Here is a 15,741-nt window from a genome sequence, read left to right as displayed (position 1 = left end):
TTTGGGGTAATTTCTGCCAATTTCGTAGCAAAATTTCCGCGTTGTTTTATTTGGGGAGGGGTCGGGGGGGGGTCACGGTGTCATTGTCACCTCCCCCCCCCCCAAAATGTCCCCCCCAGACCCCCCCCCGTGGCCTCTTTGTCCCCGCCCCGAGGGCGCGCAGGCCACGCCCCCTGCTCGCCCAAGCCACGCCCCCTTTGCAGCCACGTCCATCACGCCTTTGGAGCTCTCTGATTGGTCCGTCCACGTCCCGCCCCCGAGCTCGAGAGCTCCCGGCGGCCTCCGCTGTCAATCAAAGTGTGCGCCTCTTCTGATTGGGCGATGCTCAGCTTTCCACCCGCCTTCCCATTGGCTGCTGCCGCTACCGGGCTCCGCCCACTTAGGTCACCTTATTTGTTGTCGGTCCCGCCCTCCCGCGGCTCTCTATTGGTCACACGCCCCGTCACTCACCCCAAACCCCACCTCCTCACCGCATTCCCTCTTCCCCATTGGCCACCCTGACCCTTCACTCCTATTGGCCCTTACGCTGTCCATCCCCCCCCCTCGCTGCCTCCCATTGGTCGCGCAAGGCGAGGCGGTGCCTTCCTCACCTCCCATTGGTGGAACTCAGAGGCGGGCTCGGCGCTGATTGGCGGAGCCGCCGCTTAGTCCCGCCCCCGCCGTGAGGGCTTGGCGGAGCCGCTGTTTGTGCGCTCGGGGCCGCGCCGGGAGGGCCCGGAGGTACCGGGGCTGAGGGGGGCTGGGCGGGTCCCGGAGGTTCCGGCGGGCACCGGGGACGCTCCGAGGGCGGCACCGACGCTGGGGCTGCTCCGAGCACCGCGGGGAACCGGGAGGGGCAGCGCCGGGCCGGGCCCGAAGCGCTGAGGGGGAGGGTGGGACCCCCCAACCCCCCCTCAGTGAGGGTTTGGGGAGGGGGCTTTGAGGCCTGGGGTGGGCCGGGGTCGCTTCGTCCCGGTGGGGTCGGAGGTGGAAGGACCGGGAGCTCCCGGAGGGGTCGGGGCCTGGCCGGGTTCTGCTCGAGGGGGGCGGCGTTGGTTCGTTATGGGGGGAGCCCCCCGGTCTGGGGGTGTTTTGGTGGCCCCCTCCCCATTATTGGGGGTCTCCGCAGTGTTTGGGGGGGGGGGGGGTCTTTCCTCATTATGGGGGGTTCTGATCCCTGCCCGGAGCTGCTGCTCCCCCAGGAATTTGGGATTCCTCAGGTTTGAGGTTTCCCCCCAAAATTTGGGATTCCTCAGGTCTGGGGTTCCCCCCCGGAATTTGGGATTCCCCCGGATTTGGGATCGCACAGAACTGAGCCTTCCCCAAAATTTGGGATTCCCCAGGATTGAGGTTTCCCCCCGGGATTTTGGGATTCCCCGGGATTTAGGATCCCACAGAACTGAGCCTTCCCCAAAATTTGGGATTCCTCGGAACTGAGGCTCCCCCAGAATCTGGGATTCCTTGGAATTGAGGTTCCCCCCCCAAAGAAGCTGGGATTCCCCAAAATTTGGGATTCCTCGGAATTGAGGCTCTTCCAGAATTTGGGATTCCTCGGAACTGAGGCTCCCCCAGAATCTGGGATCCCCCAAAATTTGGGATTCCTCGGAATCGAGGCTCCCTCCCCCCGAGCCGGGGCTCCCTCATAATTTGGGATCCCCCCCCAGATCTGAGGCTCTCTCAGAAGTTGGGATTCCCTGGGATTTGGGATCCCCTGGCGCCGATCCCCCGGAGTTTGGGATCCCTCGGCACTGGGGGCTCCCCTGGGGTTTGGGATCCTCTGGACTTGGGGCTCTCCCGGAATTTGGGGTTCCCTGGTGGTTCCCGGAGTGGGATGGCTCCAGGGGGGCGATCCCATCCCAAAGGGGGTGATCCCAGTGGGGTGATCCCATCCCAGAAGGGTGATCCCAAAGGGGGTGATCCCACTATCCCAGGGGGGTGATCGCAGTGGGGTGACCCCATCCTGGAAGGGTGATCCCAAAGGGGGTGATCCCATCCCAATGGGTTGATCCCAAAGGGGGCAATCCCACTGTAGGGAGGTGATCCCAGTGTGGTGATCCCACCATGGAGGGTTGATCCCAAAGGGGGTGATCCCATCCCAAAGGGGGTGATCCCACCATCCCAGGGGGGTGATCGCAGTGGGGTGACCCCATCCTGGAGGGTTGATCCCAAAGGGGGTGATCCCATCCCAATGGGTTGATCCCAAAGGGGGCGATCCCGTTCCAAAGGGGTTGATCCCAGTGTGGTGACCCCATCCCAGAAGGGTGATCCCAAAGGGGGCAATCCCATCCCAAAAAGGGTGATCCCATCCCAAAAAGGGTGATCTCATCCCAGAGGGCTGATCCCAAAGGGGGCGATCCCATCCCAGGGGGGTTATCCCAGTGTGGTGACCCCATCCTGGAGGGTTGATCCCAAAGAGGGTGATCCCATCCCAGAAAGGGTGATCCCATCCCAGTGGGGTGATCCCAAGGGGTTGATCCCATCCCAAGGATCATTTTCCCACAGATCCCCCCTCCCCGTTTTCCCTTGGGAACGTGGCCAGCCCATCCTGAGGGGCCGATCCCATCCCAGAGAGTGATCCCAGTGGGCTGATCCCATCCCAGTGGGGCTGATCCCATCCCAGTGGGGCTGATCCCATCCCAGTGGGGCTGATCCCATCCCTGAGGGTGATCCCAGTGGGCTGATCCCATCCCGGAGAGTGATCCTGTCCCAGTAGAGTGACCTCATCCCAGTGGGGTGATCCCGGCTGAGTGATCTCATCCTAGTAGGGCGACCTCATCCCAATAGATTGATCCCAGCTGAGTGATCCCATCCCAGTGGGGTGATCCCAGCCGGCTGATCCCATCCCAAGGATCGCTCTCCCAGCAGATCCCGGTGCTTTCCTCAGGGCCAGCCTATCCTGAGGGGCTGATCCCACCCCAGTAGGGTGATCCCGTCCCAGCAGGGTGCTCCCATCCCAGTGTGCCGATCCCATCCCAGCTGGGTGATCCCATCCCAGTGGGCTGATCCCATCCCAGTGTGCTGATCCCATCCCAGCCGAGTGATCCCATCCCAGTGGGCTGATCCCATCCCAGTGTGCCGATCCCATCCCAGCAGGGTGATCCCATTCCAGTGTGTTGATCCCATCCCAGTGTGTTGATCCCATCCCAGCGTGCCGATCCCATCCCAGCGTGCCGATCCCATCCCAGTGTGCCGATCCCATCCCAGTGTGCCGATCCCATCCCAGGTGGCCGATCCCATCCCAGCTGAGTGATCCCATCCCAGTGTGTTGATCCCATCCCAGCTGAGTGATCCCATCCCAGTGTGTTGATCCCATCCCAGCTGAGTGATCCCATCCCAGGTGGCCGATCCCATCCCAGCGTGCCGATCCCATCCCAGCGTGCCGATCCCATCCCAGCTGAGTGATCCCATCCCAGTGTGTTGATCCCATCCCAGTGTGTTGATCCCATCCCAGCCAAGTGATCCCATCCCAGTGTGCCGATCCCATCCCAGCTGAGTGATCCCATCCCAGCCAAGTGATCCCATCCCAGCTGAGTGATCCCATCCCAGTGGGCCGATCCCATCCCAGTGTGCCGATCCCATCCCAGCGTGCCGATCCCATCCCAGCCAAGTGATCCCATCCCAGCGTGCCGATCCCATCCCAGCTGAGTGATCCCATCCCAGTGTGTTGATCCCATCCCAGCTGGGTGATCCCATCCCAGCCAAGTGATCCCATCCCAGCGTGCCGATCCCATCCCAGCTGAGTGATCCCATCCCAGCTGAGTGATCCCATCCCAGCTGGGTGATCCCATCCCAGCTGAGTGATCCCATCCCAGTGTGCCGATCCCATCCCAGTGTGCCGATCCCATCCCAGTGTGCCGATCCCATCCCAGCAGGGTGCTCCCATCCCAGTGTGCCGATCCCATCCCAGCGTGCCGATCCCATCCCAGCTGAGTGATCCCATCCCAGTGTGCCGATCCCATCCCAGTGTGCCGATCCCATCCCAGTGGCCGATCCCATCCCAGTGTGCCGATCCCATCCCAGTGGCCGATCCCATCCCAGTGGCCGATCCCATCCCAGTGTGCCGATCCCATCCCAGTGTGCCGATCCCATCCCAGTGTGTTGATCCCATCCCAGTGTGCCGATCCCATCCCAGTGTGTTGATCCCATCCCAGTGTGCCGATCCCATCCCAGTGTGTTGATCCCATCCCAGTGTGCCGATCCCATCCCAGTGTGCCGATCCCATCCCAGTGGGCCGATCCCATCCCAGTGGCCGATCCCATCCCAGCGTGCCGATCCCATCCCAGTGGGCTGATCCCATCCCAGTGGCCGATCCCATCCCAGCAGATCCCGGTGTTTCCCCGCAGGATCGCGGCGGGAGCGCGGCCAGCCCGTCCCAGCTGTGCGGCGCCTCCGGGGCCATGTCCAGCCGCGGGGCCCAGCGGCCCAACGGGCACTCGCAGCCCAGTAAGATCTGCCAGTTCAAACTGGTGCTGCTGGGAGAGTCGGCCGTGGGCAAGTCCAGCCTGGTGCTGCGCTTCGTCAAGGGCCAGTTCCACGAGTACCAGGAGAGCACCATCGGCGGTGAGCCGGGATCCGGGGATCCCAGCGGGATCTGGGGGTGCTGAGAGGGATCCCAGTGGGATTTGGGGCTGTCCCAGTGGGATTTGGGGGTGCTGAGAGGGCTCCCAGTGGGATTTGGGGTGCTGAGAGGGGTCCCAGTGGGATTTGGGGGTGCTGAGAGGGGTCCCAGTGGGATTTGGGGGTGCTGAGAGGGGTCCCAGCGGGATTTGGAGGTGCTGAGAGGGGTCCCAGTGGGATTTGGGGGTGCTGAGAGGGGTCCCAGTGGGATTTGGGGGTGCTGAGAGGGGTCCCAGTGGGATTTGGGGGTGCTGAGAGGGGTCCCAGTGGGATTTGGGGCTGTCCCAGTGGGATTTGGGGGTGCTGAGAGGGGTCCCAGTGGGATTTGGGGGTGCTGAGAGGGGTCCCAGCGGGATTTGGAGGTGCTGAGAGGGCTCCCAGTGGGATTTGGGGGTGCTGAGAGGGATCCCAGTGGGATTTGGGGCTGTCCCAGTGGGATTTGGGGGTGCTGAGAGGGATCCCAGTGGGATTTGGGGCTGTCCCAGTGGGATTTGGGGGTGCTGAGAGGGGTCCCAGTGGGATTTGGGGCTGTCCCAGTGGGATTTGGGGTGCTGAGAGGGCTCCCAGCGGGATTTGGGGCTGTCCCAGTGGGATTTGGGGTGCTGAGAGGGATCCCAGTGGGATTTGGGGCTGTCCCAGTGGGATTTGGGGGTGCTGAGAGGGATCCCAGTGGGATTTGGGGCTGTCCCAGTGGGATTTGGGGCTGTCCCAGTGGGATCTGGGGTGCTGAGAGGGATCCCAGTGGGATTTGGGGGTGCTGAGAGGGGTCCCAGTGGGATTTGGGGGTGCTGAGAGGGGTCCCAGTGGGATTTGGGGGTGCTGAGAGGGGTCCCAGCGGGATTTGGGGGTGCTGAGAGGGGTCCCAGCGGGATTTGGGGGTGCTGAGAGGGGTCCCAGTGGGATTTGGGGGTGCTGAGAGGGGTCCCAGTGGGATTTGGGGGTGCTGAGAGGGGTCCCAGTGGGATTTGGGGGTGCTGAGAGGGGTCCCAGTGGGATTTGGGGGTGCTGAGAGGGTTCCCAGCGGGATTTGGGGGTGCTGAGAGGGATCCCAGTGGGATTTGGGGCTGTCCCAGTGCGATTTGGGGGTGCTGAGAGGGATCGCAGCGGGATCTGGGGGTGCTGAGAGGGATCCCAGCGGGATCTGGGGCTGTCCCAGTGGGATTCAGGGGTGCTAAGAGGGCACCCACTGAGAGGGGTCCCAGTGGGATTTGGGGGTGCTGAGAGGGGTCCCAGCGGGATTTGGGGCTGTCCCAGTGGGATTTGGGGGTGCTGAGAGGGATCCCAGTGGGATCTGGCGCTGTCCTGGGTGGGATTTGGGGCTGTCCCAGTGGGATTTGGGGTGCTGAGAGGGGTCCCAGTGGGATTTGGGGGTGCTGAGAGGGATCCCAGTGGGATTTGGGGCTGTCCCAGCGGGATTTGGGGGTGCTGAGAGGGCTCCCAGCGGGATTTGGGGGGCTGTCCCAGTGGGATTTGGGGTGCTGAGAGGGATCCCAGTGGGATTTGGGGCTGTCCCAGTGGGATTTGGGGGTGCTGAGAGGGGTCCCAGTGGGATTTGGGGCTGTCCCAGTGGGATTTGGGGTGCTGAGAGGGATCCCAGTGGGATTTGGGGCTGTCCCAGTGGGATTTGGGGGTGCTGAGAGGGATCCCAGTGGGATTTGGGGCTGTCCCAGTGGGATTTGGGGCTGTCCCAGTGGGATCTGGGGTGCTGAGAGGGATCCCAGTGGGATTTGGGGGTGCTGAGAGGGGTCCCAGTGGGATTTGGGGGTGCTGAGAGGGGTCCCAGTGGGATTTGGGGGTGCTGAGAGGGGTCCCAGCGGGATTTGGAGGTGCTGAGAGGGGTCCCAGTGGGATTTGGGGGTGCTGAGAGGGGTCCCAGTGGGATTTGGGGCTGTCCCAGTGGGATTTGGGGGTGCTGAGAGGGCACCCACTGAGAGGGGTCCCAGTGGGATTTGGGGGTGCTAAGAGGGGTCCCAGTGGGATCTGGCGCTGTCCTGGGTGGGATTTGGGGCTGTCCCAGTGGGATTTGGGGTGCTGAGAGGGGTCCCAGTGGGATTTGGGGTGCTGAGAGGGGTCCCAGTGGGATTTGGGGGTGCTGAGAGGGGTCCCAGTGGGATTTGGGGGTGCTGAGAGGGGTCCCAGTGGGATTTGGGGGTGCTGAGAGGGATCCCAGTGGGATTTGGGGCTGTCCCAGTGCGATTTGGGGGTGCTGAGAGGGATCCCAGCGGGATTTGGGGCTGTCCCAGTGGGATTTGGGGGTGCTGAGAGGGCACCCACTGAGAGGGGTCCCAGTGGGATTTGGGGGTGCTGAGAGGGGTCCCAGCGGGATTTGGGGCTGTCCCAGTGGGATTTGGGGGTGCTGAGAGGGATCCCAGTGGGATCTGGCGCTGTCCTGGGTGGGATTTGGGGCTGTCCCAGTGGGATTTGGGGTGCTGAGAGGGGTCCCAGCGGGATTTGGAGGTGCTGAGAGGGGTCCCAGCGGGATTTGGAGGTGCTGAGAGGGCTCCCAGTGGGATTTGGGGGTGCTGAGAGGGATCCCAGTGGGATTTGGGGCTGTCCCAGTGGGATTTGGGGGTGCTGAGAGGGATCCCAGTGGGATTTGGGGCTGTCCCAGTGGGATTTGGGGGTGCTGAGAGGGGTCCCAGTGGGATTTGGGGCTGTCCCAGTGGGATTTGGGGGTGCTGAGAGGGGTCCCAGTGGGATTTGGGGGTGCTGAGAGGGGTCCCAGTGGGATTTGGGGGTGCTGAGAGGGGTCCCAGTGGGATTTGGGGGTGCTGAGAGGGGTCCCAGTGGGATTTGGGGGTGCTGAGAGGGATCCCAGTGGGATTTGGGGCTGTCCCAGTGGGATTTGGGGGTGCTGAGAGGGATCCCAGCGGGATTTGGGGCTGTCCCAGTGGGATTTGGGGGTGCTGAGAGGGCACGCACTGAGAGGGGTCCCAGTGGGATTTGGGGGTGCTGAGAGGGGTCCCAGCGGGATTTGGGGCTGTCCCAGTGGGATTTGGGGGTGCTGAGAGGGATCCCAGTGGGATCTGGCGCTGTCCTGGGTGGGATTTGGGGCTGTCCCAGTGGGATTTGGGGTGCTGAGAGGGGTCCCAGCGGGATTTGGGGGTGCTGAGAGGGGTCCCAGCGGGATTTGGAGGTGCTGAGAGGGCTCCCAGTGGGATTTGGGGGTGCTGAGAGGGATCCCAGTGGGATTTGGGGCTGTCCCAGTGGGATTTGGGGGTGCTGAGAGGGATCCCAGTGGGATTTGGGGCTGTCCCAGTGGGATTTGGGGGTGCTGAGAGGGGTCCCAGTGGGATTTGGGGCTGTCCCAGCGGGATTTGGGGGTGCTGAGAGGGGTCCCAGTGGGATTTGGGGGTGCTGAGAGGGCTCCCAGCGGGATTTGGAGGTGCTGAGAGGGGTCCCAGTGGGATTTGGGGGTGCTGAGAGATGTCCCAGTGGGATTTGGGAGTGCTGAGAGGGATCCCAGTGGGATTTGGGGCTGTCCCAGTGGGATTTGGGGTGCTGAGAGGGGTCCCAGCAGGATCTGGGGCTGTCCCAGTGGGATTTGGGGGTGCTGTGAGGGATCCCAGTGGGATTTGGGGCTGTCCCAGTGGGATTTGGGGGTGCTGAGAGGGGTCCCAGTGGGATCTGGGGCTGTCCTGGGTGGGATTTGGGCTGTCCCTGGGTGCCCTGGTGACCCCCTGGGCTGTCCTTGGGTGCCCTGGTGACCCCCTGGGCTGTCCCCGGGTGCCCTGGTGACCCCCTGGGCTGTCCCCGGGTGCCCTGGTGACCCCCTGGGCTGTCCCCGGGTGCCCTGGTGACCCCCTGGGCTGTCCCCGGGTGCCCTGGTGCCCCCCTGGGCTGTCCCCGGGTGCCCTGGTGACCCCGTGCCCCCCGTGCCCGTCCCCCAGCCGCGTTCCTGACGCAGTCCGTGTGCCTGGATGACACCACGGTGAAGTTCGAGATCTGGGACACGGCGGGGCAGGAGCGTTACCACAGCCTGGCCCCCATGTACTACCGGGGGGCTCAGGCTGCCATCGTGGTCTACGACATCACCAACCAGGTATTGGGGGGCTTTGGGGGGGTTTGGGGGTCCTCAGGGGGGTTTTGAGGAGGTTCTGAGGGGTTTTGGGGAGGTTCTATGGGGTTTTGGGGGGTTCTGAGGGGTCTCAGGGGGTCTCAGGGGGGTTTTGGGGGATTCTGAGGGGTCTCAGGGGGTATCACTGGGGGGCTCAGGCTGCCATCGTGGTCTCTGACATCACCAACCAGGTATTGGGGGGGGTTTGGGGGTCCTCAGGGGGGTTCTGAGGGGTTTTGAGGGGTTTCAGGGGGTTTCTGAGGGGTTTCAGGGGGCTTCTGAGGGGTTTTGGGGAGCTTCTGAGGGGTCTCAGGGGGTACTACCGGGGGGCTCAGGCTGCCATCGTGGTCTACGACATCACCAGCCAGGTATTGGGAGGGTTTGGGGGTCCTCAGGAGGGTTCTGAGGGGTTTTGAGTGATTTTGGGGGGTTTCTGAGGGGTCTGAGGGGTTTTGGGGGGTTCTGAGGGGTCTCAGGGGGAACCCCCGAGGGGCTCAGGCTGCCATCGTGGTCTACGACATCACCAACCAGGTATTGGGGGGCTTTGGGGGGGTTTGGGGGTCCTCAGGGGGGTTTTGAGGAGGTTCTGAGGGGTTTTGGGGGGTTTCTGAGGGGTTTTGGGGGGTTCTGAGGGGTTTCAGTGGGTATCACCGGGGGGCTCAGGCTGCCATTGTGGTCTCTGACGTCACCAACCAGGTATTGGGGGGGTTTGGGGGCCCTCAGGAGGGTTCTGAGGGGTTTTGAGTGATTTTGGGGGGTTTCTGAGGGGTCTGAGGGGTTTTGGGGGGTTCTGAGGGGTTTCAGTGGGTATCACCGGGGGGCTCAGGCTGCCATCGTGGTCTCTGACATCACCAACCAGGTATTGGGGGGCTTTGGGGGGGTTTGGGGGTCCTCAGAGGGGTTTTGAGGAGGTTCTGAGGGGTTTTGGGGGGTTTCTGAGGGGTCTGAGGGGAGTTCTGAGGGGTTTTGGGAGGTTCTGAGGGGTCTCAGGGGGTATCACCGGGGGGCTCAGGCTGCCATCGTGGTCTCTGACATCACCAACCAGGTATTGGGGGGGTTTGGGGGTCCTCAGGGGGGTTTTGAGGGGTTTCTGAGGGGTTTCAGGGGGGTTCTGAGGGGTTTTGAGGGGTTTCAGGGGGTTTCTGAGGGGTTCTGAGGGGTTTTGGGGGGTTCTGAGGGGTCTCAGGGGGTATCACCGGGGGGCTCAGGCTGCCATCGTGGTCTCTGACATCACCAACCAGGTATTGGGGGGGTTTGGGGGGTCTCAGGTGGGTTTTGGGGAGTTTCTGAGGGGTTTTGAGTGATTTTGGGGGGTTTCTGAGGGGTCTCAGGGGGGTTCTGAGGGGTCTCAGGGGGGTTTTGAGGAGGTTCTGAGGGGTTTTGGGGGGTTCTGAGGGGTCTCAGGGGTCCCAGGGGATTTGAGGAGGGGTCTCAGGGATTTGAGGAGGGGTCTCAGGGGTCTCTCAGGTGTTTTGAGGAGGGGTCTCAGGGATTTGAGGAGGGGTCTCAGGGATCCCAGGGGATTTGAGGAGGGGTCTCAGGGATTTGAGGAGGGGTCTCAGGGATCCCAGGGGATTTGAGGAGGGGTCTCAGGGATTTGAGGAGGGGTCTCAGGGGTCTCTCAGGGTTCTCAGGGATTTGAGGAGGGGTCTCAGGGATTTGAGGAGGGGTCTTCATCCCCCTCCCCAGGAGACCTTTGCCTGTGCCCAGAGCTGGGTGAAGGAGCTGCAGGGGGCTCAGGGGTCTCTCAGGTGATTTGAGGAGGGGTCTCAGGAGTCTCAGGGATTTGAGGAGGGGTCTCAGGGATTTGAGGAGGGGTCTCAGGAGTCTCAGGGGATTTGAGGAGGGGTCTCAGGGATTTGAGGAGGGGTCTCCATCCCCCTCCCCAGGAGACCTTTGCCCGTGCCCGGAGCTGGGTGAAGGAGCTGCAGCGCCAGGCCAGCCCCAGCATCGTCATCGCCCTGGCCGGCAACAAGGCCGACCTGGCCAGCAAGAGGATGGTGGAGTACGAGGTGAGCGGGGGGACTCCCAAGGCATTTTGGGGCATTTTTGGGACATTTTTGGGTGTTTTTTGCCTATTTCTGCAGGTTTTATTTTGTTTCTGTAAAAGAATTCTGGAGGATTTTGGGGTTTTTTTTTATTTCTTTTTTAAAGTTTTTTTTTTAAGTTTCTTAAATTTTTTCATTTCTCCATGAGGTTTTTTGCGGGATTTTGGGAATTTTTGGGGGGCTGGGGTGTGCTTGATGTTCCCTGCAGGTGGTGAGACCCCCTCAGAACCCCCCTGAGACCCCCGAGACCCCCATGAGACCCCCAAGACTCCCTGAAACTCCTCAGAGACCCCCCCAGATGCCCAAACCCCCCTCAGAACCCCCTGAGACCCCTCAAACCCTCCCTAAAACTCCTCAGAGACCCCTCAGAACTCCCCTGAGACCCCTCAAACCCTCCCTAAAATTCCTCAGAGACCCTTCAGAACACCCTGAGACCCCCCCAGACACCCCAAACCCCCCTGAGACGCCCCCAGACCCCCCTCAGAACCCCCCTGAGCCCCCTTCCCCTCCACAGCTCCCACCCAACCCCAGCATCACCCTCCCAAAATTCCCATTGGGAATGGGGAAAACACCCCCAAAACCCCTCAGAACACCCCAAAAATCCCCCCTGAGACCTCCCAAACCCCCCTCAGACCGCCCTGAGACCCCCCAAATCCCCCTCAAAACCCCCTGGGACCCTCCCAGACCCCTCAGCCCCCCTGAGCCCCCTTCCCCTCCACAGCTCCCACCCAACCTCAGCATCACCCTCCCAAAATTCCCATTGGGAACAGGGAAAACACCCCCAAAACCCCTCAAAACGCCCCAAAAATCCTCTCTGGGACCCTTCCAGCCACCCCAAATCCCCCTCAGACCCCCCTGAGATCCCTCAGACCCTCCCAAGGTCCCCTCAACCCCCCCCTGAGCCCCCTTCCCCTCCTCCGCTCCCACCCAACCCCAGCGTCACCCTCCCAAAATTCCCATGGGGAATGGGGAAAACACCCCCAAAACCCCTCAGAACACCCCAAAAATCCCCCCTGAGACCCCCCAAACCCCCCTCAGACCGCCCCAAACCCCTGAGACCCCCCAAATCCCCCTCAAAACCCCCTGGGACCCTCCCAGACCCCTCAGAAACCCCCTGAGCCCCCTTCCCCTCCACAGCTCCCACCCAACCCCAGCATCACCCTCCCAAAATTCCCATTGGGAATGGGGAAAACACCCCCAAAACCCCTCAGAACACCCCAAAAATCCCCCCTGAGACCTCCCAAACCCCCCTCAGACCGCCCTGAGACCCCCCAAATCCCCCTCAAAACCCCCTGGGACCCTCCCAGACCCCTCAGCCCCCCTGAGCCCCCTTCCCTTCCGCCGCTCCCACCCAACCCCAGCGTCACCCTCCCAAAATTCCCATTGGGAATGGGGAAAACACCCCCAAAACCCCTCAGAACACCCCAAAAATCCCCTCTGGGACCCCCCAAACCCCCCTCAGACCGCCCTGAGACCCCTGAGACCCTCCCAAACCCCTCAGCCCCCCTGAGCCCCCTTCCCCTCCGCCGCTCCCACCCAACCCCAGTGTCACCCTCCCAAAATTCCCCATTCCCAATGAGAAAACACCCCCAAAACCCCTCAAAACACCCCAAAAATCCCCTCTGGGACCCTTCCAGACCCTCCCAAATCCCCCTTAGACCCCCCTGAGATCCCTCAGACCCTCCCAAGCCCCCCTCAAACCCCCCTGAGACCCCTCAGCCCCCCTGAGCCCCCTTCCCCTCCACAGCTCCCACCCAACCCCAGCATCACCCTCCCAAAATTCCCATTGGGAATGGGGAAAACACCCCCAAAACCCCTCAGAACACCCCAAAAATCCCCCCTGAGACCCCCCAAACCCCCCTCAGACCGCCCCAAACCCCTGAGACCCCCCAAATCCCCCTCAAAACCCCCTGGGACCCTCCCAAACCCCTCAGCCCCCCTGAGCCCCCTTCCCCTCATCCGCTCCCACCCAACCCCAGCGTCACCCTCCCAAAATTCCCATTGGGAATGGGGAAAACACCCCCAAAACCCCTCAAAACACCCCAAAAATCCCCTCTGGGACCCCCCAAACCCCCCTCAAAACCCCCTGGGACCCTCCCAGACCCCTCAGCCCCCCTGAGCCCCCTTCCCCTCCTCCGCTCCCACCCAACCCCAGCATCACCCTCCCAAAATTCCCATTGGGAATGGGGAAAACACCCCCAAAACCCCTCAGAACACCCCAAAAATCCTCTCTGGGACCCTTCCAGCCACCCCAAATCCCCCTCAGACCCCCCTGAGATCCCTCAGACCCTCCCAAGCCCCCCTCAACCCCCCCCCGAGCCCCCTTCCCCTCCACAGCTCCCACCCAACCTCAGCATCACCCTCCCAAAATTCCCATTGGGAACGGGGAAAACACCCCCAAAACCCCTCAAAACGCCCCAAAAATCCCCCCTGAGACCCTCCCAGCCCCCCCAAACCCCACCTCAGCCCCCCCAGCCCCCCCAAAGGCCCCGTTCCCGCAGGAAGCCCAGGCCTACGCCGACGACAACAGCCTGCTGTTCATGGAGACGTCGGCCAAGACAGCCATGAATGTCAACGACCTCTTCCTGGCCATCGGTGAGGGCTCAGGGGGGCTGGGGGCTCCTTAGGGGGTCCCAGGGGGGATTTTTGGGGTGTTTTGAGGGGTTTTGGGGGTGTTTTCCCATTGGGAACGGGGAATTTTGGGAGGGTGACGCTGGGGTTGGGTGGGAGCGGCGGAGGGGAAGGGGGCTCAGGGGGGGCTGAGGGGTCTGGGAGGGTCCCAGGGGGTTTTGAGGGGGATTTGGGGGGTCTCAGGGCGGTCTGAGGGGGGTTTGGGGGGTCTCAGAGGGGATTTTTGGGGTGTTTTGAGGGGTTTTGGGGGTGTTTTCCCCGTTCCCAATGGGAATTTTGGGAGGGTGATGCTGGGGTTGGGTGGGAGCTGTGGAGGGGAAGGGGGCTCAGGGGGGCTGAGGGGTCTGGGAGGGTCCCAGGGGGTTTTGAGGGGGGTTTGGGGGGTCCCAGAGGGGATTTTTGGGGTGTTTTGAGGGGTTTTGGGGGTGTTTTCCCCGTTCCCAATGGGAATTTTGGGAGGGTGACGCTGGGGTTGGGTGGGAGCTGTGGAGGGGAAGGGGGCTCAGGGGGGCTGAGAGGGGTCTCAGGGGGGTTCTGAGGGGGGTTTGGGGTGCTCTGAGGGGTCTGGGGGGGTCTCAGAGGGGTTTGGGGTGGCTGAGGGGGTCCCAGGGGAGATTTTTGGGGTGTTTTGAGGGGTTTTGGGGGTGTTTTCCCTGTTCCCAATGGGAATTTTGGGAGGGTGATGCTGGGGTTGGGTGGGGCCTCATTCCTAAATCCCAAATGATCCCAAATCATCCCAAACAACCCCAAATCATCCCAACAACCCCAAATTGTCCCAAATAATCCAAAATCATCCCAAGAATCCCAAATAATCCCAAATGATCCCAAATCATCCCAAGAATCCCAAATGATCCCAAACCATCTCTGAATGATCCCAAAAGAGCCCAAATCACCCCAATAACCTCAAATCATCCCGAATGATCTCAGATCACCTCAAATGATCCCAAATCCTCCCTGAGTCATCCCAAATGATTCCAAGAATCCCAAATGATCCCAAATCATCCCTGAATCGTCCCAAATAACCCCAAATCATCCCAATAACCTCAAATGATCCCAAATCATCCCAAATGATCCGAAATCATCCTAAGAATCCCAGATAATCCCAAAGCATCCCAAACCATCTCTGAATCATCCCAAATCATCCTTGAATCATCCCAGATCATCCCAAATGGTCCCAAATGATCCTAAATCTCCCCAAATGATTCCAAATCATCCCAGGATTCCCAGATAATCCCAAATGATCCCAAACCATCTCTGAATCATCTCAAATGATCTCAGATCATCCTTGAATCATCCCAGATCATCCCAAATGGTCCCAAATCATCCTAAATCTCCCCAAATTATCACAAATGATCCCAAATCATCCCAAGAATCCCAGATAATCCCAAATGATCCCAAACCATCTCTGAATCATCCCAAATGATCCCAAATCATCCTTGAATCATCCCAGATCATCCCAAATGGTCCCAAATCATCCTAAATCTCCCCAAATGATCCAAAATCATCCCAAGAATCCCAGATAATCCCAAAGGAACCCAAACCATCTCTGAATCATCTCAAATGATCTCAGATCATCCTTGAATCATCCCAAATGGTCCCAAATGATCCTAAATCTCCCCAAATGATCCCAAATCATCCCAGGAATCCCAGATAATCCCAAATGATCCCAAACCATCTCTGAATCATCTCAAATGATCTCAAATCATCCTTGAATCATCCCAGATCATCCTTGAGTCATCCCAAATGATCCCAAATGATCCCATATGATCCCAAATCATCCTAAATGACCCCAAATGACCCCAAATGACCCCGGTCCCTCTCGCTCCAGCCAAGAAGCTGCCAAAGAACGAGCCCCAGAGCACGAGCGGCGCCGGCGGCCGGGGCCGGGGCGTGGATCTGCACGAGCAGAGCCCGCAGGGCCGGGGCCAGTGCTGCAGCAACTGAGGGATCCACCCGAGGGATCCACTGGGATCCGGCCGGGATTCCAGCCCCAATCCGGCCCCAATCCAGCCGGGCTCGAGGCCAGATTCCAGCCCAGATCCCAGCCAGCAGAGCTGCAGTGCCTGAGGGGATCTGCCGGGATCCAGATGGGATCCGGCCCAGAGCCCAGCCAGGATCCGGCCCAGATCTAACTCGGATCCCAGCCAGGATCCCAGCCAGGATCTCACCAAGGATTCCAGCCTGATCCCAGCCAGATCTCCATCAGATCCCGGCCAGGATCCCACCAAGGATTCCAGCCTGATCCCAGCCAGGATCTCACCAAGGATTCCAACCCGATCCCAGCCAGGATCCCACCGGGATCCCAGCCTGATCCCAGCCCGATCCCAGCCAGGATCCCACCAAGGATTCCAGCCCGATTCCAGCCAGATTCCTGCCAGATCTCCATCAGATCTCAGCCAGGATCCCACC

The 15,741-nt window shown here is 61.3% G+C and overlaps 1 protein-coding gene across 1 annotated transcript; it reads left to right on the top strand.

Annotated features, from left to right (window-relative positions):
- Positions 1-677: 677 nt before the first annotated feature.
- Positions 678-15,529, top strand: RAB5B (RAB5B, member RAS oncogene family). The gene is made up of 6 exons (XM_082299125.1): positions 678-720; positions 4,323-4,539; positions 8,487-8,638; positions 10,543-10,665; positions 13,203-13,296; positions 15,161-15,529. The coding sequence occupies exons 2-6, from the start codon at positions 4,377-4,379 to the stop codon at positions 15,274-15,276; spliced, it is 648 nt and encodes a 215-aa protein (XP_082155251.1). The 5' UTR covers positions 678-720; positions 4,323-4,376; the 3' UTR covers positions 15,277-15,529.
- Positions 15,530-15,741: the final 212 nt, after the last annotated feature.

This window comes from Coloeus monedula (genome assembly GCF_965178545.1).
Source record: "Coloeus monedula genome assembly, chromosome: 30".
NCBI classification, from domain to species: Eukaryota; Metazoa; Chordata; class Aves; order Passeriformes; family Corvidae; genus Coloeus; species Coloeus monedula.
Note: the sequence above shows the minus strand (reverse complement) of the source record. Positions and strands in the feature narration are given on the sequence as shown.